Raw genomic sequence first — 27,001 nt, 5'->3', positions numbered from 1 at the left:
AAACCCAGCACAGTGTTTGCAGCAGGCTGTGTATGTGCTTGAGGATGCTGGCTGACAAACGTTTCTTCTACTGCCTTAGGCTGTCCTTGCCCATGTCCAATTTCTGACAGATGCCAGGGCAATCATTTGTGGAAATGCGCAATGAACAGGACCAGGAACCTCATCCAGGTGATGAATTGCATTTTCTTTTCTTCTTTGACTATTTTTCAGATGCATCCATTTCCTAATGTGGATTTACCACATGGCAGTCTATGTACTCTTCAGAAATATTTAACAATGCAATTGAGGGGCAAGAAAAAAATGCAAAGGGTTAGGGGTTACTGCTCAGACCACTGCTGTTTACTTTTGTTCAGTTATATTCACAGAGGTTCAGAATTTCCAAGCATGTTTTTATTGGTAAAAATAGCTTGGCAACATGTTTGTTCTATAATTTCAACTAATAAGGAGAGTTCTTAAATCCCAAGGATGCCTGAAGGAGAGCTGATTGTCATAAAAATGTATCAATTTACAGAATTTTAAAAATGTGAAAACTGAGACACACATAGAAATGAGGAGTATGTTGGATTTCTGAGAAAATGCACATTTTCAAATTGAAACATTGAAGAACTTAGTTACTGAAAAGATTGATCAACCCCGTAAAGATTTTTCTCAGCTTCTTTGACACATATTCTGATGAGTCTCTTAGAGTGAAGATGAGGGTTTAATATTCAGATTTTTAGGAACACAGCTCAGAGATGAAAAGTAATTTTAGCTGTTGTGGGTAAATGCCCACATAATTCAGAATTTAATTCAATGGACATGGAGGAAAACCAGAGATACATGGATATAGGTACACACTGTGGAAAGAAAGATTTCAAAATTGTTTTATTATTAGCCTAAAATAGAGAATTATATTGTCCTCATTTGGATATGAAAGATAGTTTTGTAAAAAAAATCCATTTTAATAGGCAAATTTTATTATCACTAGAAAACCTTTGAATTAGCTGACAGTGGATACCATTTTAGTTAAAGTATTTATGCATTAAGGAAATAATTGCTTCTCTGCTTATGTAGCTACCATCTACAAATTCTAGGCATTTATTTGGGATTCTGAATGGATCCAACAACAATGGTATTGTTAAGGCTTCCTGCTTGCATATGCTAACTGATCCTCATCTTTAGAAGCTGATTCTGGGTCAGTATTATTGAATATAGACATTAAAGTCTTGGTTATGATATTTAACTTGTATTCTAGTGATATGTCAAAAGAATAAATTTTCCAGAATATTTGTAAGGAAAAGGACAAAGACTGCATGAGGAAAGGGGAAAGCCCATACCTGTAAAAATGGTTTTCTTCTTTGGTACTTGGATAGGAACTAACTTGTTGTTAGGCAAACTGGTTTAAAGTGATTTTTGTTTGGGTTTCTTTTTGTCTGTTTGCTTGCTTGCTTGTTTCTCCTAACTGGATGAGATAGATTTGATTGTGGTGTCAGGAGATCTCTTGTTGAGTTTATACAAGATCTGTATATGTGTCTGCAGGTGTCCCAGTGGAATTCAGAGTTGTACATCTCTCTGACATATGTCAGCTTCCTCAAACATAAAGGAAAATACTTTGTTTCTTCCAGGAGAATTTTGACATTCTTTTCATATTTGGTCATTGTGAAATGCTTGTCAGGACTTTAAGTTTCATGAAATGATACCACACCTTCCTTCCCACAGAGGTCATGTGAACCATCAATATTCTGGAATTCCTATGTTGTGAGTTATATCAAAATTCTCTTTATCATTAAGAATTGTATTTTATTATTTTTCTTGTCAGGATCTAGGAGACAAACAAGTGAAATTCTTCTCTAAATTCTTTGACACCTTATTGTGTTCCATGTACTGAATTTAAAATATATTTTTCTACATTCTTTTATTGTCAATTTTTGTGTGCCTGGCTGCTTCTCTGGTGGAAAGATCAGCATTTGTATCTGTCATGTGTATCAAAATTGCAGCATTCTGCCTTGTTATCACTGTGCTGTTGGTTTCATCTGTACTTTTTTTTTTTCATGGAGTCACCAGCAGCTATTGCTCACCTTCTTGCAAGAACTTCCATCAGATATCTCCTGAATTTTTCTGTTACATATTGCCAGACAAGCTCCTCAGTAGGTGTCTTGCTGGGAGTCTAATACCTATTCAGTAAGTTGATTGTCTACCAGATTTTTTTTTCCAGTCAGTCACAAAGGTTTTCTACATTCTCCTGGTGCTATTTTCTCTGTGGTCCCTGCCAGTGCCTCCCAAGGTAGTCTTTCAAGAAATATTATTCTGCTCTGACTGTACACAGAATTGCACTTCAATCACATGAACATAACTTATGCTGCATTTCTGCTGGCATGCACCACATGCACCCAGCATCTCTTTCAGCTGGCAAGAAAAGGAAAACACATCACACCCAGCACTGACCAGAGCTGTTGTTCCTTCCTCATTCACTCACGTGGCACAGAACTGCTCCTCGAGAGAGGTGATCATAGCTGCCCTCTGATCTACCTTTCTAGATGGGGATACTCCAAATTTCAACACAAAATTTCTCTACACTTGGTTTTCTGCCATTACAACACACTCTAGACACCTGATATGATCAATGACCCTCAAGGCTCAAGTTTTAAATTCTTCTATGGGAAATAGTACACATATCTCTCTTAAGCAGGCTATCCAGAATCATAGAAACCCAGACCACAAAAAGAAACAAACCAAAACAAAGCTCACCAAATCCTTTCAATTCCAAGAATAGTATTTGCAGGTGGGGTCTCAAAAAAAGCATTTTAGTTATTTACCCGTGATAGTCATTAGTTATGTCCTTTGCTGTTGAGAGACTCCACTGTAAGTCAAGTGATAACATCTGTTAAAACCTGATCATTCCATTTCCAGGTTTGTAATAAATAAGTAAACAGCAGCATCCTAATGCAGGATTTTTGACACATGGACCACCCAGGTTTATTTCTTTTAGCCTTACACTGTCCCACTATAAGTTGGTTTACATATTAGTGAGTCTTTACATATTCTTGAGGTATTCTTTTTAATCCTTAGGCTTTTTTGAATTACTACTTACATTTACTATCTTTATAGTGATACAATAAAGATCAAAGCTTAAAAATGTGGCACATCTTTTTTTAACAAGGGTACAAGCAAACAATAAAGCAGGTAATAAGGAATATGCATACATCAACACCAGAAGGTCTGTGCTCTGATACAGTCACATCAAAGATGGCCCATCCCTTTTCTCTCAACAGGACGGCAGCAATAAAGATACCCAGAATGAGAAAACAAAGATGATGGGCAACAGCCTTGCCTAAGATTTAGGGAGGATGAAAAATGCAAATCTGAGGTCATAGTCATGCCATGACATCTTGACTCACAGGGGTCATAAAATTGCTGGTCAAAATTGTGGTTTCTTATGCCTGATGAAGACAAACCTAAAAGGCATCCCAAGGACTCAGGAGCTTCTGTCCCCTGTCCTCTGTGTCACACACACCCATACACACAGAGCCATGAGCAGACCTCACACACACATATCTTGGTGCTTATGACTATGAGTGAATATGTTAAATAGGAGTGAATGAGTACAAGTGACTGAAATCAGTTTCATTTTTAAAAATATGAGCATCCTCTTCCACAGTCTTGAACTTTATAGCACTGATTCTTACACTTTCAAGGCTGCCATTTATTAATGAGTTATGCCATGAGAATTTTCAGAATACTAACATGGAAAAGACATTCCAATGCACCCAAGGGGTCTCATGTCCTTGTGGGGAGGACTATCAGCTGCAGTGAAGGCAACAGTATGAGGTGGGACTAGAAGCTCTTTTTCTGCTCTCTGTTTTTGGGAAGTGTATTCCTTTCCCCCCACAAAACCTCCACCTTCTCCTGCCTCTTTCCTGAGAACCCACAGATAAGGCAGCTCTGCTCTGTTTTAGCACTTTTCCAAGGAGATGTAGTAAATCCACTAGCTGCTGCTGGATGGAAGCACAGTTGTCTTCTCAGCCCTCTGCCTCTCCTCAGCTGGGGCACAAGAGGCATGTACTAGCATTGCCCCATGGAGAAAGAAAATCTGTCTGGCAGAGGCAGAACAGAGCACAGCTCATCTGGACTACACAGGATAATGGAAAATATACATCTATTTTATAATACTGTAGTATCTTAGTACTCAATCACTTTGACCCCAGTGGCAACATAGATATTCAGAAGGACAGTTTATCATACTGTTGATAATTACTCAGCACTGCTATCATTGCTAGATGATTAAAAGGAATACATTTGTTTAGTTTATGTCCAAGATGAGCATTCTCATATCCTGGGAGTCAGTGGTCCATTCATTCCTCCAAAAGCAGTGAATTGAGGGTTGAGTAATCTGTCCTTTGAAATGTGCAAAGAAGCTGTTAAGAGAGCACAAAATATGTTTAGCCAGCAGTACCAGCTGGATGTGAGTCCATCCTGGATATACTCTGCTCAGCTGACAGCTGTTACCAGACCCACATGAGGGTTAGTCTCTAACTCTCTCATGTCTCATTCTGCCTGTCATCAACACCTTTGTTTTGCTCTGTATGAGGGAAGGAAAAAGATATAACATGGGGACAATGCAGCACCTGGTGGGTACAGAGATAGGGATGATTTGCAGGGTGGCAGGTATTTAATATGATATGCACACCATGTTAAACAAGCAGTAGGAAGTTCTTGTTATGCCATAAATTGCATCCTCGCCCCAAAGAGTAAATTACTTTCTGGTCATTCCATCTGTCAGTCCTCTTCCTCTCAGAATTTCAGAAAAAAGCTTTTTGTTTTCTTTTATTTTTTTCCATTCTCTGTCTATTGTAAGAATCAGCCTTGTGACTGGTACGTGTCTTATGTGAAAACTGATTCAAACGTGTTTTTTGCTGCAACAGGAGAAAGTCCTGGTATCTGCCACAAGAGGGATGGAGATTGGATAGCAGAGCATGCCAGCACAGGGCAACAACGGCTGGACAATGCACAAGGGGAAACATTACTAGGTGCCAGTGTACTCACTACTCTGAGTGAGTACACTGGCACTTAAATTCCTCCCATAGCAAGTGGGTGTTGAAGGGTAAAAGACCTTTAGTGTTGGAGAGCCAGAACATTTTTTAAACATTCACATCTTTAAATCTTCTTTTTGGAAGTCAACATTAGATTTTACAGGGTTAATAATAAACATGCTTTACAAAACCCCAAATTTGCTCTTCAACTCAGATCAGGAATGTGAAAAGCCTACTATTTTGCTGTCAGCAAAAAATCAGCGCCAGCCTTCAAAGGAACGAGTAGTAGCCTTCTTGTTGTTAGGTGATGATCTAAGGCAAGCCAAGCTTCTAGAGAGAGATACAAGCTTTTGATAAACCAAATAACACAGCTGGTCTATGGGCATGCTTTGGGACTCGCAGAGATCTCCAGAGCAGAAGGTCAGACATGAAAATGATCTTGGGTAGCCAAAAGCCTGTCGCTTCCCCCAGTCACATCCTTTGGTCTAGCTAAGGCTGTTTCCTCTCATTGGCCTGGCCGAGCACGGCCGGGGCGGGAGCCCCGTCCCGGGTGGCTCAGCCCGGGACTGGAGGGCGCTGCGCTGCCGCCCCACGCGGTCCGGCCGCTGCCCCACCGCTGCCCCGTGCGCCGGGCGGGGAGCGGCGCGGGGAGCTCGCCCGCCTGGCTCAGCCGCCGCTGTGCTGAATGAAGGGCATCATCCCGCGGCGCCCGTCTCCCAGCGCCCTCTCCTCCCGGGAAGGCAGCGGGGAGCCCAGCCCGGCCGTGTCACAGCGCCGCATCCTCGGTCACCCTTGTCCGTGTGGCGCTCACACGCCTCCCCGGCCCGCAGCGCCCGTGGGCGCCGGCGCCTCCCGGAGGCCGCCCGGGCTGCGGCGGTGACGGGGGCTCCGAGCCCCGAGCCCCGCCGCCCCCTCCCCTTCCCCGCTCCCGCCCGCCCCCGGGCCCTCCTCCCGTCACTGATTCGGCGCCGGAGCCCCGGGTGCCCGAGCCCCCCTTGCAGCCCCGGCCCCCGCCGCCGCCGCGGCTCCCGAGCTGTCAGTGCGCAGGCAGCGCCGCGGCCCCGCTCCGCACCGCGCTCCGCTCCGCGCTCAGACCCCAACGCCGCGGAGCCGCCGCCGCGGGGCGCAGCAGGTACCGTGCCGGGGGAGCCGCCGCCGCCGGGGCCGGGCTGCACCTGCAGGGCCGGGCATGGAGATGGGATCCCCCGCTCGGACAGGGGCGATGCGAGCGGGGCCGCGGGCGGGCCTGGCCCCGGCGGCTCCCGAGGGGCGGCCGCCGGTGCGGAGCGGAGGGACCGTCGGGGCTCTGGCGGCGGCCGCCGCGGTCCTGGAGAAGGGGGGCTGCGCTCGGGGCACCCTGCGGGGTCCAAGCCCCCGGCCCTCGGGGCGGCGGGCAGGGCGCGGGTGGGCTGCACTCCCTCCGTTCCCACCGAGCGGCTGGACAATAGCGGGAAATGCACGAGTTACCCTCCCTCACACCTATCATCCCCAATATGAAATGGCTGTAGAGTTTATGTAGGAAAGGGTATAAAATTTTGGCCCCACTTGTCATGGAGACAAGGTAGGAAAACCTCCTAGGGACTCGCCATTGGGAAGAACATCCTGGCAAGGTGAGTTTCTCAGGTGAGAAATAGCATTAATCCTGCATGGATCTCTGGTTTCTTGATGGAACAAAGTCCCGAGGGTTTTTTCAAGAGTAGCATATACAACTGAGTCTTTAATGTATGATTTTCTGTTAGATAATACGATTTAATCCTCTATGTACTTGGCCATCCCACTGTCATCTCCTCAACCCACTCTGTAAAAGCTCCCAGAGAAGTAGGTCAGTATCTCCAGATGATGTTTCTATTAGACACTGGTGAGTTTCTGCGCTGCTGGCTGACTAGAAGGCAGCATTGTGACCCTTCCGTTTATGCACATTCTGAATGAGCCAAGCTTCAATTATTCATTCTGATGCTATTGCAACCTTCTGCAGTTTCTCTTTTCCAGGGACAGGATGTGTAACAAGAGTTTGAAACACACCAGTGAGGCTGCAATCCTATCTTGGCCTAGGGCAGCTGTATCCTTGTCTAGCCATTTTTAAGGGTTAATTTGTAGCACTAGGAGGTATGTCAAGGAAGAATGAGGATTCCCAATAGAGCAGCATTACCCTGTGCATTCCTTCTGTTTCCCCCTAAAAAGCTATAATTCAAAGTGCTGAATGGTTCATGGACTAGGCTCTGCAGATGAGTTTTATATTTTCCATCTGAAAGAAGCAATGCCTTCAGAGGGCATTTGGTTGCCATTAATGGAGAACCTATGGCTTCGATAGAGAATTGGTTTAAATCTGACAATTTGTTGATGTTATAGACATTTGCTGTTTTGTAGGTGAAGAAACAGATGCAGAAATAAAATGCATTGGAACGTGAGATTTGGCGCCAAAACTCAGAACCCTGTTTGTTGTTATTTATGTTTTAGTTGTGATGTTGTTGTTATTTATTTTACTTGTGTAATCGTCTATCCATTGCGCTGTGCTCTCCATTCATAAACTGTGAACTATTCATATTTTCCAAATACAGAAGTCTGGGTGGGCCCACAATGGCAGCAGCTATACTTGTGAAAAAAACAGGATTACTATCCTGTGACCTGTGGTCATGTAGTGCATGATAAGCTTTTATAGTCTCTATTTTAATAAAACATGTATTTCAGAAGAGCAGCAAGGCTGCCTGTTCATCACCAGCTCTTGGAAGACTTGTATAAAATAACCTAAATAACCTTTTGTGTAAAGTAACCTAGATGAACACAGGCACACAGAGAAAAATTATATGTCAAAGGTGTAAAGAGACAAGATAGTTTGAACCTTCTGTGCAGAGCACCCTGTAATACAAAGACGAAAAGAAAAAGAGGCCAGTGCTAGCAGAAAATGGACAGGCAGTGAGCCTCTGAGTGATCACTGTCATTGTGCCAGAATTTCACCCATTCTTATGGTTACTTATAGGCAGAAAGCATTGAAATGAACTGATACTGATAGAACAGTAGATTTCTAAGGAGGTGAGTATCTTTGAGAATATAATATTTTCAGCTGAGAAATATCTCCCTCCAAGAGAATGAGTCAATCTCTGCATTGACTTTCAGGCAAAAGAATAGAGAAAAAAATAGGGCTTAAAATTGCTATAGTCTTATAGATGCTGAAGTCTGGGGCTTTGTCATCAGCATCTGAGGTCAGAAGTTAGGATTTGGTGGGTTTTACTCCTGAACTCAGCCATGCAGCTACCTTTTTAAATCACCAAAGTATGAAGCATGCATTCTACTCCAAGGTACCTAGTTAAAGAAAATAATGTTTCACTGAATTACAGTTTACTGACTAATCTATAGGGGGGGAGGTTCTTTTTACTGTCTTGGAAGACACATGTGTCTTTACTGTCTTGGAAGACACTTGGCGATTTGATAGTTCATCTTACAATATTTGAAATACTGGCTGTGATTTTCACCCAGTAGAAATTAAAAGCCTCTTACTTCTTGTTTGGCACTCAGAAATTTAGTATGGAACCCGTTGGCCATCCAGTCCGAGCAGAAGTAAAGTCAGGACTTCATTTTTCCTTTCAGTTTTTCTGTACCTTTTGCTTTGACCCTCTTCTAGATAAGGAAATTTGTGTTCAAATGAGATAAGCCAGTACTACACAAGTGCTGTGCTGCTGGTGGTCTGTGAATACCAAGTCTACCCCTGGGTTCTTGTCCCTGTAAAGCCTCTTTCTAGTTGCATGCTTCCTCCAGACAGGTTAGAGAACAAAGGAGGAATTCCCGCTGCATCTAATCAAAGGTCTGAGGCTTCCAGCAGAGGTAACACTGCCAGAATCAGATGATTGCAGAGCAAGCAGTAAGTGACTACTCCAGGGGCTAATAATTGATTACTAGGGCCCCACTGGGAAACAGGGAAAATTTATAAAGCCCTATTTTTCCCTCTTTACCCTCCAGCTGGCTAATTTGCACCATGCATGTTTTCTGCTGTGCCGGGGCCTCAGCCACGGTGCCAGGAAAGCTGTCCATATTGGGTTAAGGAATTTGGGGGCAGTGTGGTCATGACTACTGGAATAAGAGTCAGGGCTAGACCAGAGAGTTAAGCCTCTGTTGTCAGGAGGAATACCAGATCATCTTTATTCTATTGCACACAAAGGCTCACTGTCTGTGATGTGCCTGCTCGTGACTTTCATGGCTGGCATTTCAGCTCCGAGGAAAAGATCCTGAAGTCATTGGTCAAGAGCAGATGCAAAGGAAATGTTCAGTCCATTGAAATCAACCAGCTGCCTTGGTTCTGCCCTTGAAGTGTATGCTGCTGTTGTAACTACAGTGAATGTAATAAATTAGGGCATTTCTATCATACCCCTAAATCTATGAAGAGAAATGGTCACATCTTTCCCAATTATTTTGCCAGTATTCCAGCAGGTTCTGACGGAATTTACTTCAGTTTACATATTAAAGGCTATTCATAGAAAAAGAGTGAGAGATTTCATTTGGGTTATGGGTATTTTTAATGTAAAAGTTGAGATTCTTGACTATGGTTAGCACATTAATGCAAATATTTGTTTTGGTGAGGCATAGAACATAGCAGGTAAAGGAGGCTATAAACTGGGTAAACGTGATTATCTGAACAGGCAGATCTTCTTTAAATATCAGTAGATTCAGAGCTCATAATGTGTATGCTTTTAATATGTGCCAGTCCTTCGGAGAGGCCACAAGCTGCTCAACACTGACACAGTAGCTGCATTGGGGTGATCTGGATCTGCTTTTATTCAGTGTTTGCTTAGAAGACCTGGATGGTAAATAAGGAGTGGGTATATCACATTTTCCAGGGACATAAAACTGTGACACTTGAAATGTGCAGGAGGAAAATACTAGAATTCAAAATTTTTCCAATAAATTGGAAGACCTTCTAGTAAAAGACCTGAATTGAATTCAGTAGGGATAAATACAAGGTACTACAATAAGGCAGAAATTACCAACTAAATAAGCACAAGGCAGAAGTAAATGACTAGGTTGCAACTCCGCAGAAAAGAATATGTTATGATAGATCACAAGCTGAATATGAGTCAATGTCATGCTGTTGCAAATAAAGGCAAACATCTTGCTAGGATATGTAAAAGACATGGAAGTCTGGAAGACATGAAGCAAAATCCTTTTGCTCTGAGGCCAAAGCCTCAGCTTGGGGGCCGTGCAAAGTGTTGGTTCTTGCACTTTGAGACAGATGCAATTCAATCAGAGGGAGTCCAGAGGAGGGAGGTAGGACTCATCATGGGTCAGAAAAATGTGACCTGCAAGATGATTTGAAATAACTGTAATTTTTAGACCAGAAATTTGACAGGGGAATATAACAGTCTTCAGATAAAAAATAGAGAAGGAAATGATCTTTTCTTCATGGAGGATGGAGCAGAAAGCAAGAAGCAGCAGAAAGTAAGATTATTTTAAACTACAAGAATAATTTTCTAGGACCTAGGATAATAAAAACAGTTGGATATTTGATATAGGGAGGTTCTAAAGACATTTTAAGAGCAGGTTAGACAATCATCTGTGAAGAATCAAATAAGGCTAGTGATCCTATAATGGGAAAGCACCTTGGACTGTTCAGTGTCTTAAGTTCTCCTCTAGACCATTCTTCCAGCATTTATTTGTAGATCATTCCATGTGAATGAAATAAAAGAAGTCTGTTGGCCCTGGTCTAATATTTGTCTGATATCCAGGGGTAGCACAGCACCAAGACCACAGACCACCTCTTTCTGAAAAGAGCCTGAAAGAAGAGTAAGGGCTTTCTAGAAGACAGTTAGAAGAGGTGTCTCTTTTTAGAAGAAAGGGGAAGGAATGAAACGTTCTGATTTCCCAGGAGCAGATGCTTGATTCAGTTTATGAATGCTGAAAACAATGCTATGGAAGAAGAAAAATTAATCAAGATTAGTAGTTAGTAAAATTATCTGAACTGAAAATACAAACTCTTCTAGTATTTTATTCCTTGAATGAAAGGCTGTAGTCCAAAAATGGATTTAATAGGTAAAATGAAATAAATAATGGAATTCAGAATAGGAATAAAGTAAATCATAGTCCTATGATCTATATTTTTAGGCATTTATCCAGGGAGATAATCTAGGTCCTGTAGTACTCATGGTTTAACATATATTGTTTCATATAAATGGAATAGACAGTCCCCTGTGCATGGTGAAAAATCCTGGATCTCTGTGAGGAGACAGGTAAAAAGAAAAAAGAGAGCAATGATCAACATTGGGGATGCTGAAGTGGTGGGCTGCACATAAGATCCTGAATAGAACACATTCTGAGTCCAACCAAATAATATTTTAATCCTCTAAAGGGAGAGGGATTTTTCTCTCTCCTCAGGCTTTAGACCTTTTCACTCAGACAAAAAGAAAAGCTCTTAGAGAAGCTAAAGACTACTGGGAGCAGTGGAAGCGTTTTTATAGCAAGCAGGCAATAGGGAATTTTTTCTGTGAAAACAGGTACTCTCTAGGACTGAAAGGCTGCAAAGCAACTGCTGGAAAGAATCTGTGTTGAATGAACAAGACAAGGAGAAAATGAAGAGTTAGGCTACACTTTTTAGTAGCCTGTTTTCATGGAGCTGTTGCTCAGTGAACATATTAGCATAATAATCTCTTGTAATTTAAAGACTCTTACACTGGAATTATTGATAAATTGATGGAAATCCTGATTTTTTATTTAGTCTAGGACACATGAGCACAAACTGTGACACTATATAAGCTGTGAAGGATTTTCCCCCTCCCCTCATCTTCCATTACTGCTGGAACACCTTGGGAAAAATAATTATATGCTTAGAAAGCCAGTCACTTGATGCCCCAGATATTTCAAAGTGAATTCACATCCCTTCGACCCAAGGACTGAGCAGTGCTTGACATCAGCTTATACTGCTTTGCCTGAGTTTATTTCATCATTCCTCTTCCCATCCTTGCTTTTACTGTCTTTACTTCTCAGATGAGTGTATGAAACAGTCTTTATTTGAGAGACAGAAAGGGTATCCAAAAGAAGGCTTGCTGTGATCCAGTGCTAAAGGAAATTTAGCTTTGGAACAAGGTGGCTCTGGAAGGAGATCAAGCAAATATAGCTAATGTAAAAAAAAATCCTATTTTTACTATTAAGAGGAGACAACAAGGTGAAGGGGTTATTCTCCGGGAAACTTGTGAGGAAATCTGAGACAGGCTGTGCAGAAAAACACTGAACATGCTGGAGGGGGTTCTGCAGATGGTAAATGTTTCTCCTGGTGGAAAATGTTGATAATTATCTTGAAAAGGAGAGCTGTTAAACAGAAGTAGCTACAAGGAAGGTAGGTGACTGAAAGAATTTGAATAGAGGAAGCACTGTCTTGAAATATGAACTGAATATGAATGTTTGGGTTTAGGGTGCATGACTGGAATTTCTCACTGTGGCTGTAAGGAAATTGTGTAGGCTGTTGCAAATGGTCCTTCTTTCAGTATGAGCTGTGTATTTAATGCAAAATAATGATATCCAAGCCTGCTTTAAATGAGGCATCTGCATAGCCAGGTTCAGAGCAGCCACATCCTTCATGTTCTTTATATTATGTCCAACTAGAGTCTAAAAGTCAGGTAAAACCTGCCAATGCATTGCTGCAGTTGTTATTTCAGTATTTTAACAAAATTCTTTTCCTATGAGCAAAATCAGAGGCATCAGCTTTAAGCTGTCAAAGGCAATTTTGCCTGGGAGGAACCTGGCTGGTTCCTCATCACAAAGATGAGCCTGGAATCTGTGAGCACTTGACAGGCACTGAGAGCTTCCTCCCTGTGAATGAGGAGCTGATGAGTGAACAGCAGTGACCAGCAGTGCTTTTTGAGGGCAATGCCAAAGCCTTTTACCAGCAGCTCCCCGGTGCAGAGAGAGTTTTACTGAAATAGTCACACAAGCATTTCTGCTGCCATGATGAGAGGACTGATGTTTTTTTAAATACTGGAAGCAATATAAAGCTAGAAAGCAGATACTGGAAAAACCTTGTAAATAGATGTGTGTATTGAGGGCATTGTTGAGGAATGCTTCTCTCTGTCCCTCTATCCAGGGACGTAGATTCTGTCTTGTAGGCGGCAGCACCTCTGTGTCAGATTGTCACAGAAAAGTTCAGGTTCAAAAACTTGTGAAGTGAAAACTTGACTTATGCACGGTGTTGGGGAGGAACTTCACAGTTCCCTGTTGAAAAAGATGACAAGCTGATTAAATCAATGGACCAAAATATACTAAATGTTTTAAAAGTGGAATCAGAAACTGTGGTTTTCCTGAAGATATCAAATATCAATTCACAGCTTTGGGTTGTCTCATTTGCAACAGCTATAGCATTCTGAGAAATAATTGCTAGTAAGATGGGTAAAAAATTGAAAGAACTCAGATTCCAGCTGTCTATAGATCTTCCTCAGAGAGGTCTGGTCACAAGGGATTTGGCAGGTACGACAGAAAATGGGGAACTACACCTTGCTGCTGGTGAAGTGTCAGTATTAATAAGCATGACAATTACTAATTGCTGATTTACTTTGCTGCATTTAATTGTCACTATAGGTTACTATATGTATTGAAGAATTTCAGTGTTCATCAAGAACTTCTGTTCCATACCAGGGGAAATCTCTATCTCAAGGGGTCTCAACTGTCCGGTGACAAAAATGGGGGTAGTCCCAGGCAGTGATTATTCTTTCAATTATTGTTTCTTGATCTGTCTACCAATTCCCTGTGTACAAAAGCAACAGGATTATCATGGATAATAGGAAGAAATTCTTTCTTGTGAGGGTGATGAAGCAGTGGAACAGTTTGCCCAGAGAGGTTGTGAATGTCCATCCTTGGAAGTGCTCAAGGCCGGATTGGATGGGACTCTGAGCAGCCTGGTCTAGTGGAAGGTGTCCCTGCCCATGGCAGAGGGTTAGAACTAGATGATCTTTAAGTTCTCTTGCAATCCAAATCATTCTATGATGGTATGATCCAGTTGGACAGTTGGAGAACGGGACCAGAAAAAATATTAGCATGTGTGGACTTTGACTGACACCCCTTTTTCCCCACACAAAAGTTTTCATTCAGATCTGTGTCCTGACCAAGTAGGAGGAAGGGCAGAAATGAAAGTGCCAGAGCAGAGATGAAAGATAAATGGATCTTAATGCCTTTTATCACCTTCCTCACTAAACTAGAGCTCAGTGAATTTCCAAATTGAGATGTTGCCGCATGTTGACAATGTAGAGCAGCACTGCAGTGCAATTCAGTGCTCTCTGAGTTTCTTTACAGTAATGAAACAGCAGGGCATGAAAAGAAATGAATGTGGGTTTTTGGCTGAGTGTGATGGCAGATGTTAAAAGACAGCATGTTTTCCTGACTTACCTGTCAAGACACGCTAAAAAACTCGCAAAGAAAGCAGCGCTCCTGTAGGAAACTGCCCCAGTACATTGAGAGTTTTTTCAGATAGATTTGCAAAGCCTACCATCAGAAAACAGAAGTCAGTATGAAACATAGCATTAGAAGTTGATTTATCAAGCAAAGTAAAACTAATCTCATCCTTTCTGACAGTTTTCTGTTAACTGCATGTTGTCAGGATGGAGACCAGATTTATCCACCTTGTGAAAATTTTTGGACTGCTAAATCAGCTCATAGCAGACAGTGAGTTCAGACTCAATGATGAAATAAAAATGGTTTTAGTTGTCATGGCATGTAATCCCAGCTGGCACTCAGCTATCCATTAAGTCCCATAGGAGACCACTACTGGACTCCACAGGTTTATCCTAACTTGAGGTTTGATGATTAACCAGCAACAACCAGCATATTCCCTCTAGCTTTCACTCAGGTGGGTGATGTGGCAGGTCTTAGAGAAATGACTGGAGGACAGCATTCCAGTGAGTGGGGGAAGGGTTTTAAAACAACTTCTGCAGGTGCAGAGTTCCAGGAAAAAATGATTTGCCCACTGAAGTGAGAAAGAGAGAGAAGGTGTGGCTATGCAGCTATAAAAGAAAACAGAAAAATCTAAAACTTTTTTTTTGTTTGATTAGGATCTTGCATTGCAATTAAATTAAAATCATATATTCACTGATACAAAGTGCAGGAGCACAAACTCACAGAAGGAAAATTGAGGACAAAAAATCATTACAGAGAGGACAATGAACAAGCCTTGAGAGCGCACCACAGGTTCCAGTATCTCTTGTAATATCATCACAATTTCCAGGACAACACTCTTCAACAGGAAGGTGTAACACAAAATTCCTGTAATGTCAATTGCTTTCCTATTTGCTATATCTTTGTGGAGCTTGGGTCCCACAGGTTCATATTAGTTCCTGGACAAATAAACCTACTCTTAACAGTTGTTTTCATTCTTAGTGAGGAAATGAGAGAAGAACAAGAAAGAATCACTGCAAGATTTTGCCCAGCTGATGGTGTCATAGTGTGCTGCTGGATAACTGGGAATGTGAATGAAAGTGGAAGGCAACAGGGAACAGGAAGGAAAGCCTGTACAGCCTGTGTTTAATACAGGCTGGAATATTTACTCTCATCTTGATGACCTTTAATGCTTCTAAGTATTTGTTGCAACTAAGGATTTAAAGAAAATGGACAAATACAGCATTAACTCTGAGAATAGCCCAGGACCCTCCTCTTCTGGTGAGCATGAGTGGAGGATGAAAATATTAATTCAGCTGCACTGAAGCAAACTGTTGCTTAGGTCCATAGAGGAAAGTGTGGTTCAAAAAAGGTCAAATATCTGCCTATCCTGTAGGTGTATTTACATAACCTAAACACCTACTGATGTTCTCTGAACTGTTGCTGGACTTTCATTTGTTAGCAGAGGGAGGGGAGATTTTCCTGAGAGCTAAACCTTACTTCACTGGAAGGAAGTAGTGTAGAAAGGCTGCTAGAAAGAGCTATGATGTGTAACAATAAAGCAGAAAGAATAAAGGTTTTAGAATTTGAGTTGATTCCAGAGTACTCATTCCAGTGTCATTCTGTCTACCTAGTGTTTCCACTTTGTCACTCACAGCTCAGTTTACCCAATTGAGTTTAAAGCAGACTTTTTTTTTTTTTAATGTTCCTAAGGATTTGAACTATCCTGCCACTTCAGGAAAGCCTTAATAAGCTTGTGATCAGTGGGGCTGTCCAAACAGTTTTTCTTTCTGTATGAACCCTTTAAAGTCCCCATGCTTCTTATGTTATTGGGGAAAATTATTTCTCTTTTTCCTGAAGAAACTCATACTAAAAGAGAAAAATTACAGCAGTAGTCTGGGATGCTAAACCTATCTGCATTTTACTTAGGTTCCCAGTTTTGTCTCCAACCTAGAAAAGTATTTGGTAAACACTTCTAAATTTTCTTCCTCATTGTCTCTTTAAGAGTCTCTCATTTGTATAGTCATTGCCTTCCTCTTCTCCTTTAGCACTGCTGTGCTACTAACTGGGTCTTGCTTGTTCATTCCAGTTCTGTCAGATGATGAAATCAAACCATTTTATTTCATAGAGTCATGTAATGGTTTGGGTTGGAAGGGACCCTAGAGATCATTTAGTTCCAACCCGCCCCCCATCATGGGCAGGGACACCTTACACTAGACCAGGTTGCTCCAAGCCCCATCCAGCCTGGCCCTGAACACTTCCAGGGATGAGACATCCACAACTCTCTGTGCATCCTATTCCAGTACTTAACAACCTTCACAGGAAAGATCTTTTTCTAAATATCTAACCTAAACCTACCATCTTTCAGTTTAAAGCCATTCCCCCTTGTCCTATCACTACATGCCCTTGTGACAAGTCTGTCGTCTGCTTTCTTGTAGCCCTTTAGGTACTGAAAGGCTGCAATAAGGTCACCCTGAGGCCTTTTCTTCTCTAAATTGAACAAATCCAACTCTCTCAGCCAATCTTCATAGAAGAGGTGCTCCAGCTCTCTGGTTATCTTTGTAGCCCTCCTCTGGACTCACGCAAACATCTTTAATATCCATATCTATCATATTCATTTTAAGTATCTCAAGCCAGGTGAGAAGTTTAAAATAAAAACCCTGTGAATAATTCTTGTTCATTTTTAGAGACTAATTTCACATTGGAATAGCCTGAATTGCTTGTACTCAGCATTCTTTCTCATAAAGAGTCTGTCATCCCAGTAGGTCTGTTGCTGGTACAGTTTCTGGCAGTGTCCTTTTGCTTCTTATGGTTTTACCATCACAGGCAAAAACACCCAGGACTTTTGTGGGAAAGTCCTCCTGCTACATGGCTTCTAGCCCAGCCACCTGGAACAAGGAAATTGCCCTCTACTCCATCCTCTGAATCCTCTGAGTCCTCTCTCTCTAGAACTTGATTGCAGTGTGCAGTCTGCCTTTGGGGCCTTCGTCTCTCACTCTCTTAACTGAGATCTTTATGGTATTCACTGACAAAGTGTCAGATAGTTTCTTTTGCCTATCAAAATACCTCCTGATATTCCAGGCCAGACTCTTTTTTAATCCTTTATGCCTCCTGGTGATCTGCCTCCTGGTGCAGCATTATGATTCCTGCTTGGAGAGATGAAATGCTCCAATATCACCTTATTCCACAGTCTCAGCATCTCTTGTGCACACCAAGAAAAGGAAATGAACACAAAAACCAGGTTAAAAAAGGAAATTATGTTTGGGGCTGAGAAAAGAGATGGTTTAACTTTGATATTACTGTAACTGTAGTGGGATCCAAGGGAAAATTCCAACTGTTGAAATGGTCTCAGTGTTTTATGTCTAAAGGTAGCAGTGTTAAATAAACACTGCACAGCAGCAGACTTTTGGTTTTCTCAAGATGTGGTTTCCAGCCTCCTCTGGCCTCTGCTTTCACAGGAGCTGTTTGTCTCTGAACTCCTTCCCATCAATGGCCAGTTTTTTTCACTGTTTATTGCTGGTGTAATTTCAGTGATTGCTTACCCACTGCTGCTTTAACTGCATGTGAAAACAACTTTACGGTATTCAACACATTTTATTAACTACATTTTAAACTCAAATGTTCTAGCAGTGTTTTCATTCTTCCACTTCTGGCCAGTGTTAGAGTACATTTCTTTGCTTTGAAGTTTTAATCCTGTTTTCTTGAGTAGTGTGTTTGTGGTGGAGAGTTGGACTTGTGTAATGTGTTCATTTAGAAAAGGATGTAAAAAAATATTACATCTTAAAGCATTAGTATGCTGGAATAACTCCTTGCTTCCCCCTGGGATTTATTCAGCCATCTTCTCTACTAAAACACCATTTTGTCTAAATTAATATATTTTAAAATGTAATGGTAGCCAAAAAGGCAGATGCAGTGTATCACCCTGGTACTTCAAATGTATAGGGCAAATTTTTTTAAATTATGTTAAATAAGAAAAATCCTAATGTCAGAACTATCATGTTTTCATTTTGGTCACTGAATTTACATCATTTCACATAATATCATTTTAGCTTAACCAGAGTTGTTAGGACTTCAGTTGAAAAAGCAAGTTTCATCATATTCTGAAATGCAGGGTAACAGTAGTGGCTTCTGCCCAAAAAGTCTCTCCATTTCCTTTTCCTGAGTATGGCTGGAGTTGAGGCACTTGAAAATAATTTTTGCCTCTCCACAGATTTTTGAGTACACAGAAGATGGTTTATTATGTTAAAGGACTCTCCCTTGACTCAGGGAAACATTCAAAATTAAGCATTTTCTATATTAATGCCATACATGTCTGTCATTCAAGGCATGACATATAGTTTCTAAAAGGCATCCTGAAAGCTTTAGACAATGTTTTACCTCCCAGGGTTGTGCCAGAGTTAAAAAAAAAAAAAAAACCAAACACATTTGTCAAAAGACAAGAAAGGCCAGAGCCTTAAGTGAATCACTGATTTTGTTACTCCTGTACTCTTACACAGATTTTGCTTTTGAGGATGTGCTCAATTATTTTCTCTTTGATGCTGGAAGAACTGATGCATTTGCATCGTGTGATGCTCTTAATCTGTGTTGGATGAGTGGAACAGACAGTATGTGGTATCTTGGGAAAAGAAATCTCACTAACTATAGTCCAAGAAAGATGTTCATTACACAGGCTTTCACTGATTCAAATAATTGAAACATTTGCAGCTGTCCTTAAATATTAGGGTGAGAGCTAGGGAGAACATGGCTTTGCTCTTGCAGCTTACAGGATTTAAAAAACCTTTTAGTAACACCTGAGCCAATTGTACTGCTTCAATTTTGTTTCATGTCTCATTCTTCAGTGATATTCCTGGCAAAATTCCCACTGAAATTAAAGGACTCTTGCATAAGGTAGAACTAGGGAACCTGGATAATTAATATTTTGGTATAAAAAGAAAACCCTTGTGTGTTTCACAAGTAGGTCTGTCCTGCAAGTGTAGAAATGGGGTGACCTTTCTATTGTTGAATGTCCTTTTGTAGATCCACGTGTCTCAATAGAAGAGTAAAACTAATTGTCTTTTCACTGGTGGATTGATTCTGTTCCAGGACAGAAAAATCACCTCCAGCAAACTCAAAGCTATTAAAATTTCCTGGGTCATGCAAATGGTGAATTCTGACTTTCTTTTCAAGAAACTTTTGCAGCTCTTATTCTACTATGTGGGTCAGTACCACTTTAGCCCCTTCTTTTCAGGTCACTAATTTAATGCCAGTGTCTTTGAGAATCGTTTAGCTGCATCATGTGTTTTGTGCCTCCTATTCCAAATTAGTTTCTTGACTTCTTCTCTGTGGGCTGCTGTCCCTGCTGGTACTGCCTAAAGTAAAAGCAGTAGCCTACCTAGCTTATCACTTGGGTCTGCTTAGCTTCTTCCATGCTTCTGTGGTGTTGGGACAATAAGGAATGGCAGGGTAGGGGACAAAGGGCCCTGATTTGTGTGTAAATGTAATGAGAATAACACAGCTGCCACATACTGAAGACCTATTTTCCATCTCTAGTCTGGATCTTTCATTTCACTCTTCAGTTTTAAAACTTCCATCACAGCATGAACTCAGGGCTGATGCCACAGTGTCCGCAGCCAGCTTCACATCCCTGGTGCTATCTCTTCTCTGCCAGAAGAAAACTATACCAGCAAAAGAGACTTGGGCACCATAAACAATTTTGGGGGCATTTTGGCAGCTTGATCTTTCAGAATTACTATGAGAATACTCGAGTCCAAAAGCTGTCACGAGTTGCCTCTGTTTATAGAACCCCTTCAGCTGGATGTGTCTTCCTAATGATTGGCAAATTATTCTTAGACTGGTTTAGTTTGAGAGGCAGTTATTAGATACTTTCCACATTATTTTTAAAAGAACCTAAATAGTGCCGAAAGTGGTGAGTGGGAGCTGTCAAGGAAACAACTTGCTAATGGAAGCACAGCATAATTAACTGCTTTATTTAAATGACTTGCTTTTGGAAAGAGCTGATAAATAAGGGGCAGCAGCAGCAGACGGTCTTTGCAACTGTACTGAGTGATCCAACGTTTAATAAGTGACCTTATTACAGAGAAATTAACTTTCAAACAGCAACAAGGATAGTGGTCATTTGAAGGCTCATAAGGTCAGATTCACTACACACTTTATTAAAATTAGTCTGTTTCGTCTTTCTGTGCTTTTTTTGGCCAGCAGTGATGTCCTTTCAGTATCCCCCCTGACTCCTGGATATGCTGAACAAAGTCTGGAGCCCAGGCAGTATTTCAGAGAAACAGGCTTGTTGCTAAAAATGTAAATGCCATATCCTTTCCTGTCATTTGTTGTCTCAAGAGCACACAGCCATGTCACAGTCATCCTGGTTCTCCATGCAGCCACACCATGGTGATCACTGGAATAACAATGAATGAGTATGAATCTGGAGCATCTAATAGCCCTTAAAAGTTTGCCTTTAGGGCTTGGTTTTCTAAGCTGGAATGAGCCTGCCATGCTGGATGTAGCACTCTGCAAAAATAATACTGCTGAACCAGCTGCTGGGCTCACAAATGTGACAGTTTGGGATTTAGTTCTTGGTGGGATATTAGGGTCTACTAGTATTGTTTAAATGACAGCAGTAGCCAAATGCTGTACAGACATGGAAAGAAAGACAGTCATTGCCCTGAGGAACACAGAAACTACAAAGTAAGCTAAAATAAAGACAGCATGGAAGCAGATGTGTGACACTTAGGTATGGATTAATTGTTTCATTGAATATGCTTCAATTTGCTGGAGGGAAAATAGTCTGTTAGACCTGCTGTTAGCTGGTTAATTCCATGTAAGTGCCATGGCTAGGGTTATTAGGGAGTGAATTTTAAATGCAAGGAGTGGTAGCTATGGGATTCAGTTACAGAATCAGGAATCCTGACTTAGGAAGTCTCTAGTCCAAGTTCCTGCTGAAAGCAGGGCCAACACTGAGTGCAGACTGGGTTGCTCACAGCTTAATCCAGTCTTGTTTGTAAACTTCCAAGGATAGAGATCTTGCAATCTCTTTCAGTAAACTGTTATATTCTTAGTTGCCTCATCATGGAATTATTTTGCTTATATCTGGTCTGACTCTTCCGCTTCGGATTTAGTGATCATTGTCTGTTACTTTTCCACCATGCTCACCAGTGCAGTACCTCGCACTGTCTGGAGCCACTAAAGGCAGTGAAAGGCTGCTACTAGGTCCCCCCAAAGTTTTCTCTATTCCATGCTAAACAAGCCCAGTTCAATCAGCCCCTCCTTGTTGGGCAGGTGCTTCAGACCTCAACCATCTTGGCTGCCCTCTTCTGGAATCACTCGAGTGCCAACTGAAGAGGAGTAATCACAGTCTGTGGTTCCTGGCTGTGTTCTGTTCTGCACCCCACAGTGCTGTAAGCCTTTAGTACCTGCAGGGCACAGACCTATCTCAGGTACAATTTACTGTTCTCCTGAAGCCCTAGACCCTTTTCAGATCCTTTTCAGACAGACTTCCAACCAGTCATCAGTCTGTACCACCACACAGGCTGGTACAGTATTTTGTATCCAGGTACAGTATTTTGCATTTCTCATCACTGAATTTCTTTTCAGTCCATCCCACCAGTCTGTCTGGGTCCCTCTGAATAGCAGCTGTACCTCCAAGTATTTTGGTCAACCATCTGTTTTGGTGTCATCTGCAGACTGATCAGTGGGCATTCTCTCTGCTTCTCAGGACATTGATAAATAATATTGAAACATCTGAAATTAAACATTAAACACTAGTTCTCAAGCCTGATAATCCAGTCAGTTTTTCACTTTTTTAGTAGTCCACTTATCTAACATCAAAATTTGGACAGAAATGCGCTGGGAGACTGAAACAAAAGCCTTGTTAAAATGCAGGTGACATCCATTGATCTCTTCCTACAAGACAGCAATCAGTTTGATTAGTCTATGCTCAATTAAATAACGTGGGCTAAATTACATGTCCTTTGACTAAAAATGTGTTCTAAGAAGAACATTCCATGATTTTCCCAGGGACCAAAATGAGGGGCTAACTTGTTGACCACCCTGTAGTTTTGCAGGTAGTGTCACTCGTCCTTTCTGAGCATGGGTGCCACATTTGCCTATCTCCAGTCACCAGGGACCTCCTCTGATCTCCCGTCACCTTTCAAAGATGATAGAGAGTGGCCTCAAATTGACATCACTCAGCTTTCTCAGCAACCTTCATTGCAGCCCATGGAGGCCTGAAGGAGCAGGCTAGGTCAGGAAAATCATTCTGAATTCAGGGGCATGGAGGAGAATTCTGAGATGTCGCGGGCAGAATGGGAGCTTCAGACAAAGTTTATTAGAAAAGCCCTCCCTTCCCAAACAGAAGCCACAAGGTACAGAAAGGATTCCCTTTCTAAATTCTTTCTGAGAGAGGAACTGAGCTACAGCTGGACACAATCTTAGCCCCAGACTTAGTCGATGGTTTATAGCTAAAGAGTTACACAGGTTTAATTGAGCTTTTATGCACCTTCATCCTGCAGAATTAAGGATGGGAAACCAGATATATTTATATAAATAAAATTATTTATTTATTTTAATTTATTACAATAATGATTAGGGGGAAAAAAACTTAATCAGAATCACTTCCTGCACAGTATGGATTGCTATTACTACTGATTTAGTGCACTGGTTTTGAAGCAATTATATTAAAGCAATTATATTCAAGGTAGCAGAACAATTGTTAAGCAGAGATTGATGTTACTTACCGACACCAACAACTGGGAAAATCTGGGTCAAGGAATAACCTTGAGGAGTGTCCCCACTGAAGGGAAGGATCTTCAAACACCTTAGGGAGGTATGCTAGAAATCTTTGCTGTGCAAGTGCTGCTGGCCTTTTATAGTATAAAGTGATTGACTTTAATATGCATTCAAACCAGGCATTTTTTAGATTATGTGTTCTCAGGCTTACTCAGCAAAATATGCTTTCTGCTGAAAAATGTGTTGGCAGCTTTTTAGTTCCTTCTCTTCAACTTCCAAATCAGGACCTGCACATCCTTGCTGCTCCCAGCTTTGGTCAGGGAGCCTCAGTCTTGCGTGTCCTTGTGGTGGGGGTGGGAGTTTGGTCAAGCTGGTCTCAGCATTCTTCAGCACTAAGAACAGCAGAGTTATCCTTGCTCAGTGTTATCACTCAGTTATCCTTGCTCACTCTTTTCACTGATCAGCAGCCCATCCTTGCTCCACTGAACAGCAAACTCTCCTTGCTCAGCTCTTCACTGACAAACTTACAGGCCTGCTTAGGCTGAGAGCGCTGCCACAGATGTCTGTGAGAGAAGTGATCTAAGGTAAAATTGGGACATGGACAGATATTTCTTTTAGTCTTTGCTAGTGTGCCATTTTCAAGTAATTGAGAATCTAATTTATTCTTGGGTTCTTATGTATTAAAGCTGCACCTCAGATTTCAGTTTTATTCTCAAGTGTCAGAGAGCAGGGTTCAAGCTGAATTCCTTCTGGTGAGTGATTCTAGGTATCACATCTTGCCAAAGTCGGATCCCATTGTCACCTCACAGTCCAAGTGCATTCTGTGTGCTTTACTTCTATTACTAGGCCATCTCAGATGATTCAAATATTTACCCCTTTATCCTTTTTAATGCAGGATTTGTCTTCAACCCTCCCCCCCCAATGAGTTGCATGTTTTGATTCTGTTCTGCTGGTCTGTGAATTCATTGTTTTCAGGTTGGCAAGGCACCAGTTTTGGGGTGACAGATGGAGCAGACTGCAAACCAGGCAGTTGCCTCCTAGCCTGAATGATATTTTAATAAGCACTGAGAGGTGACAGAAAGAGAAGCTTCTCACTGGAATGACTGGCAGTTTTGTTTCCAGCCTGAAAGCACTAACAGATAATTTTTGGCCTCAGTCCAAAAAAAAAATTAGCAGAAAGTCCTATTAGCTCCTAACTTTTTTAGGGGTCAAAGAAATTTTTATGTCTAGTCCGTTATCCATTTAGGGAGTTGTTTCCCCATTTTTGGTATTTCAGTTCTCTCTCAGAAATTGTACTCTTTAGGAGACTTTCCTTTACTTACCATTTTGTTTTCCTTCCTTTTTTTATTATTTGAGCAATTTTCTCCATTGTCTTCCTTCCCTAAATATTCTTTCTTCATATTTCTTTATACTTTCCACAGAATCATGTTGGAATAATGGGATCTAACAGCTTACTTGGCTTCCAGCTTCCACATCCTGTGAAACAACTACTGCACTGCGAAGCAATGGCATCTGCATGGGAATCTCTAGAGCATATGTCCTCTTCTCCCTGCCCTCCAGCTGTGTCCCCATTGTATAATACAGGGTTTGTGTAGGGCTTTGTTTCATCCTTGGTCCTATGAATAAAAAAAGGCACAACAAAAGGGAGCTCTGGCAAATCCCCAGCAGGCTCTGAGATCCCTCTGCAGTGTGAGCAACATGGTGTTTTGCAGTCAAGCTGTAGGATAGTCAGGCTTTCAAAGGAGAATATGCTTTTTCTTTCCACAAGAACAGGTTAAAAAAGGTCCAGCTCTTCCCAGGAAAATATAAAAGTGGTGCTGGGATCTGAACTACGGTGTGGTCCCATACACTGCTCAGAGAACACACTGGAAATTTCTCATTATTTGGACATAGATCTTCATGTTTACTTAGCAATATTCAGGTCTGGATTTCAACTCATTTGTGAGCTGTAAATTAACGCTATTGCTGCTAAAATGTGCTTTTTTTTTCTTCCAGATACAATGATGACACTGAACGTTCAGATCATCTTTGGCCTCCTTTGCTGCATGATTTTTCTTCCTGCAGATGGCTTCCCAGCAGACACCAGTACTGAATTTCGCTCTGCTTTCTCTGTGGCCAGAACCAGCAGCATGGAAGGGAGCTCTGAGATGGTGATTACCTTTGACAAAGTGTATGTGAATATTGGCAATGATTTTGACCCCAAGACTGGACTGTTCCGCTGCCGGATCCCAGGAGCCTACTACTTTTCCTTCACCGTTGGGAAATACCCAAAGAAAAACTTGTCTGTCATGCTGATGAGAAACAAGAATGAGGTGCAGGTAATTGTGTATGATGAACATCACCGCAAGGAACGCAAGGTGGCCAGCCAGAGTGCCATGCTGCAGCTTGACTACGGGGACACAGTGTGGCTGCGTTTACACGGAGATCCCAAGTACGCTCTTTACAGCAATGTGGGGCCCTATACAACTTTCAATGGCTACCTGATCTATCCAGACACTTCTGCCTTCTTCCAGAATGCTCTTGACTCTCAAGAGCTCGGGCCACACCCTCACACAATTCAGCAGCTCCCCAGAGAGCAGAATGAAGCTTCACAGCGACGCGTGTTGTCTGACCAGCCAAAGAGGGTACAAGACCCTCGCTCTGCGTTTTCTGTTGCCCGCTCACAAAGTCTCCTGGGGACAGATGAGAAGCAAACCCAGCACGAGCCAATCACATTTGATACAGAGTTTGTGAATATTGGAAAAGATTTCAATACCTCCACTGGCATCTTCACGTGCCGTATACCTGGTGCATACTATTTCTCCTTCACCATTGGCAAAATGCCCTTTAAGACTATGTCGGTGAAGCTGATGAAGAACCACAATGAGGTGCAGGCCATGATCTATGATGACAACCACTCCAAGCGGCGGGAGATGCAGAGCCAGAGCATCATGCTGCCTCTGCAATACGGGGACACCGTTTGGCTTTACAGCCATCAGCATGATGGCTATGGTGCCTACAGCAACCACGGCAAGTACATCACCTTCACAGGCTTCCTCATCTATTCAGAGGCTCAGCCAAAGTGGCTGCCAGGTGCCAGCTCACCTCAAGGGTCAAACAATTAAATGCAGATGTGAAAGGAGCATAAGAAGAGCCAAGGTGCCATGAACTTGGGTATAGCTTCTCTGAATATCATCCTCTACTTTGAGCATGCTGTCATGTGTCCACTGCTTTCCTTACACTGCACGCTTGTGCCCTGTCTGCAGGGCCACTGCTGTGTGTGCCATTCATCCATAGAGAGGCCTTTCAGGTTGTAGCTGTGTGTCCCGTGTTGGTGTTTGATTTAACATAAAGCATGAGGTAGTTTTGGGGCGGGGGGGGCACTGTAGTGAGATGCTGAGGATCAGAGAACTACTGCAGTCATGTTACTGCAGATCTCCAGCATCCAGAGAGCAAAGGGTATGGTGGCTTTCCTTGTTTATCCAGGGAGGGAATAAATGTAATGAAAATGAATGTAATAAAAATACAAAATATGAGAATGTTCTCAGTTTGGAAGTTTTGCTACTTTGTGAGACTTGTGTGCTTGTCACTGGCTGAGGTACCAGCCAGTACAGAGCTCAGGTGAGAGAGATGTGTGGTGATTGTGTGAGCTGAGGATATGTTACTGAGCCGGTCTGTCTGTGTACACTCTTTAATTATTTGTGTGTGTGAACGGTTGGTACCTCTTATGATTTTATTGCAAGTTTGACAGTGGTTTGTGCTTTTCTTTATCTGATGTAGATGAAGTCAAGAAGATGTGGTTGAGAATCTCAGCTTCTGTTTAATGTAAAGAATACATTTAGAAACAAACAGATGTGCAGGCTTCTTGTAGTGAAAGATAAGGGCTCTAATCTGTGAATGGACCATGCTCTGAAAGCCCAGAAGCGAGGTAAGTAAGAAGAATAAGAAAT

At 42.0% G+C, this 27,001-nt stretch overlaps 1 protein-coding gene across 2 annotated transcripts; it reads left to right on the top strand.

Annotated features, from left to right (window-relative positions):
• On the top strand, window positions 1-26,594 carry C1QTNF4 (C1q and TNF related 4). Of its 2 annotated transcripts, none has more exons than XM_071427550.1 (2): window positions 1-168; window positions 25,068-26,594. In XM_071427550.1, exons 1-2 carry the CDS (start codon window positions 111-113, stop codon window positions 26,174-26,176), a joined length of 1,167 nt encoding a protein of 388 aa, XP_071283651.1. In that variant the 5' UTR covers window positions 1-110; the 3' UTR covers window positions 26,177-26,594. The 2 variants fall into 2 exon arrangements, with proteins under 2 accessions (XP_071283651.1, XP_071283652.1); XM_071427551.1 differs by lacking the exon at window positions 1-168 and adding an exon at window positions 5,872-6,141.
• Window positions 26,595-27,001: the final 407 nt, after the last annotated feature.

Source organism: Agelaius tricolor, unplaced genomic scaffold (genome assembly GCF_023055355.1).
Source record: "Agelaius tricolor isolate 1412-34295 unplaced genomic scaffold, bAgeTri1.0.p SCAF_5, whole genome shotgun sequence".
In the NCBI taxonomy this organism is placed as follows: Eukaryota; Metazoa; Chordata; class Aves; order Passeriformes; family Icteridae; genus Agelaius; species Agelaius tricolor.
Note: the sequence above shows the minus strand (reverse complement) of the source record. Positions and strands in the feature narration are given on the sequence as shown.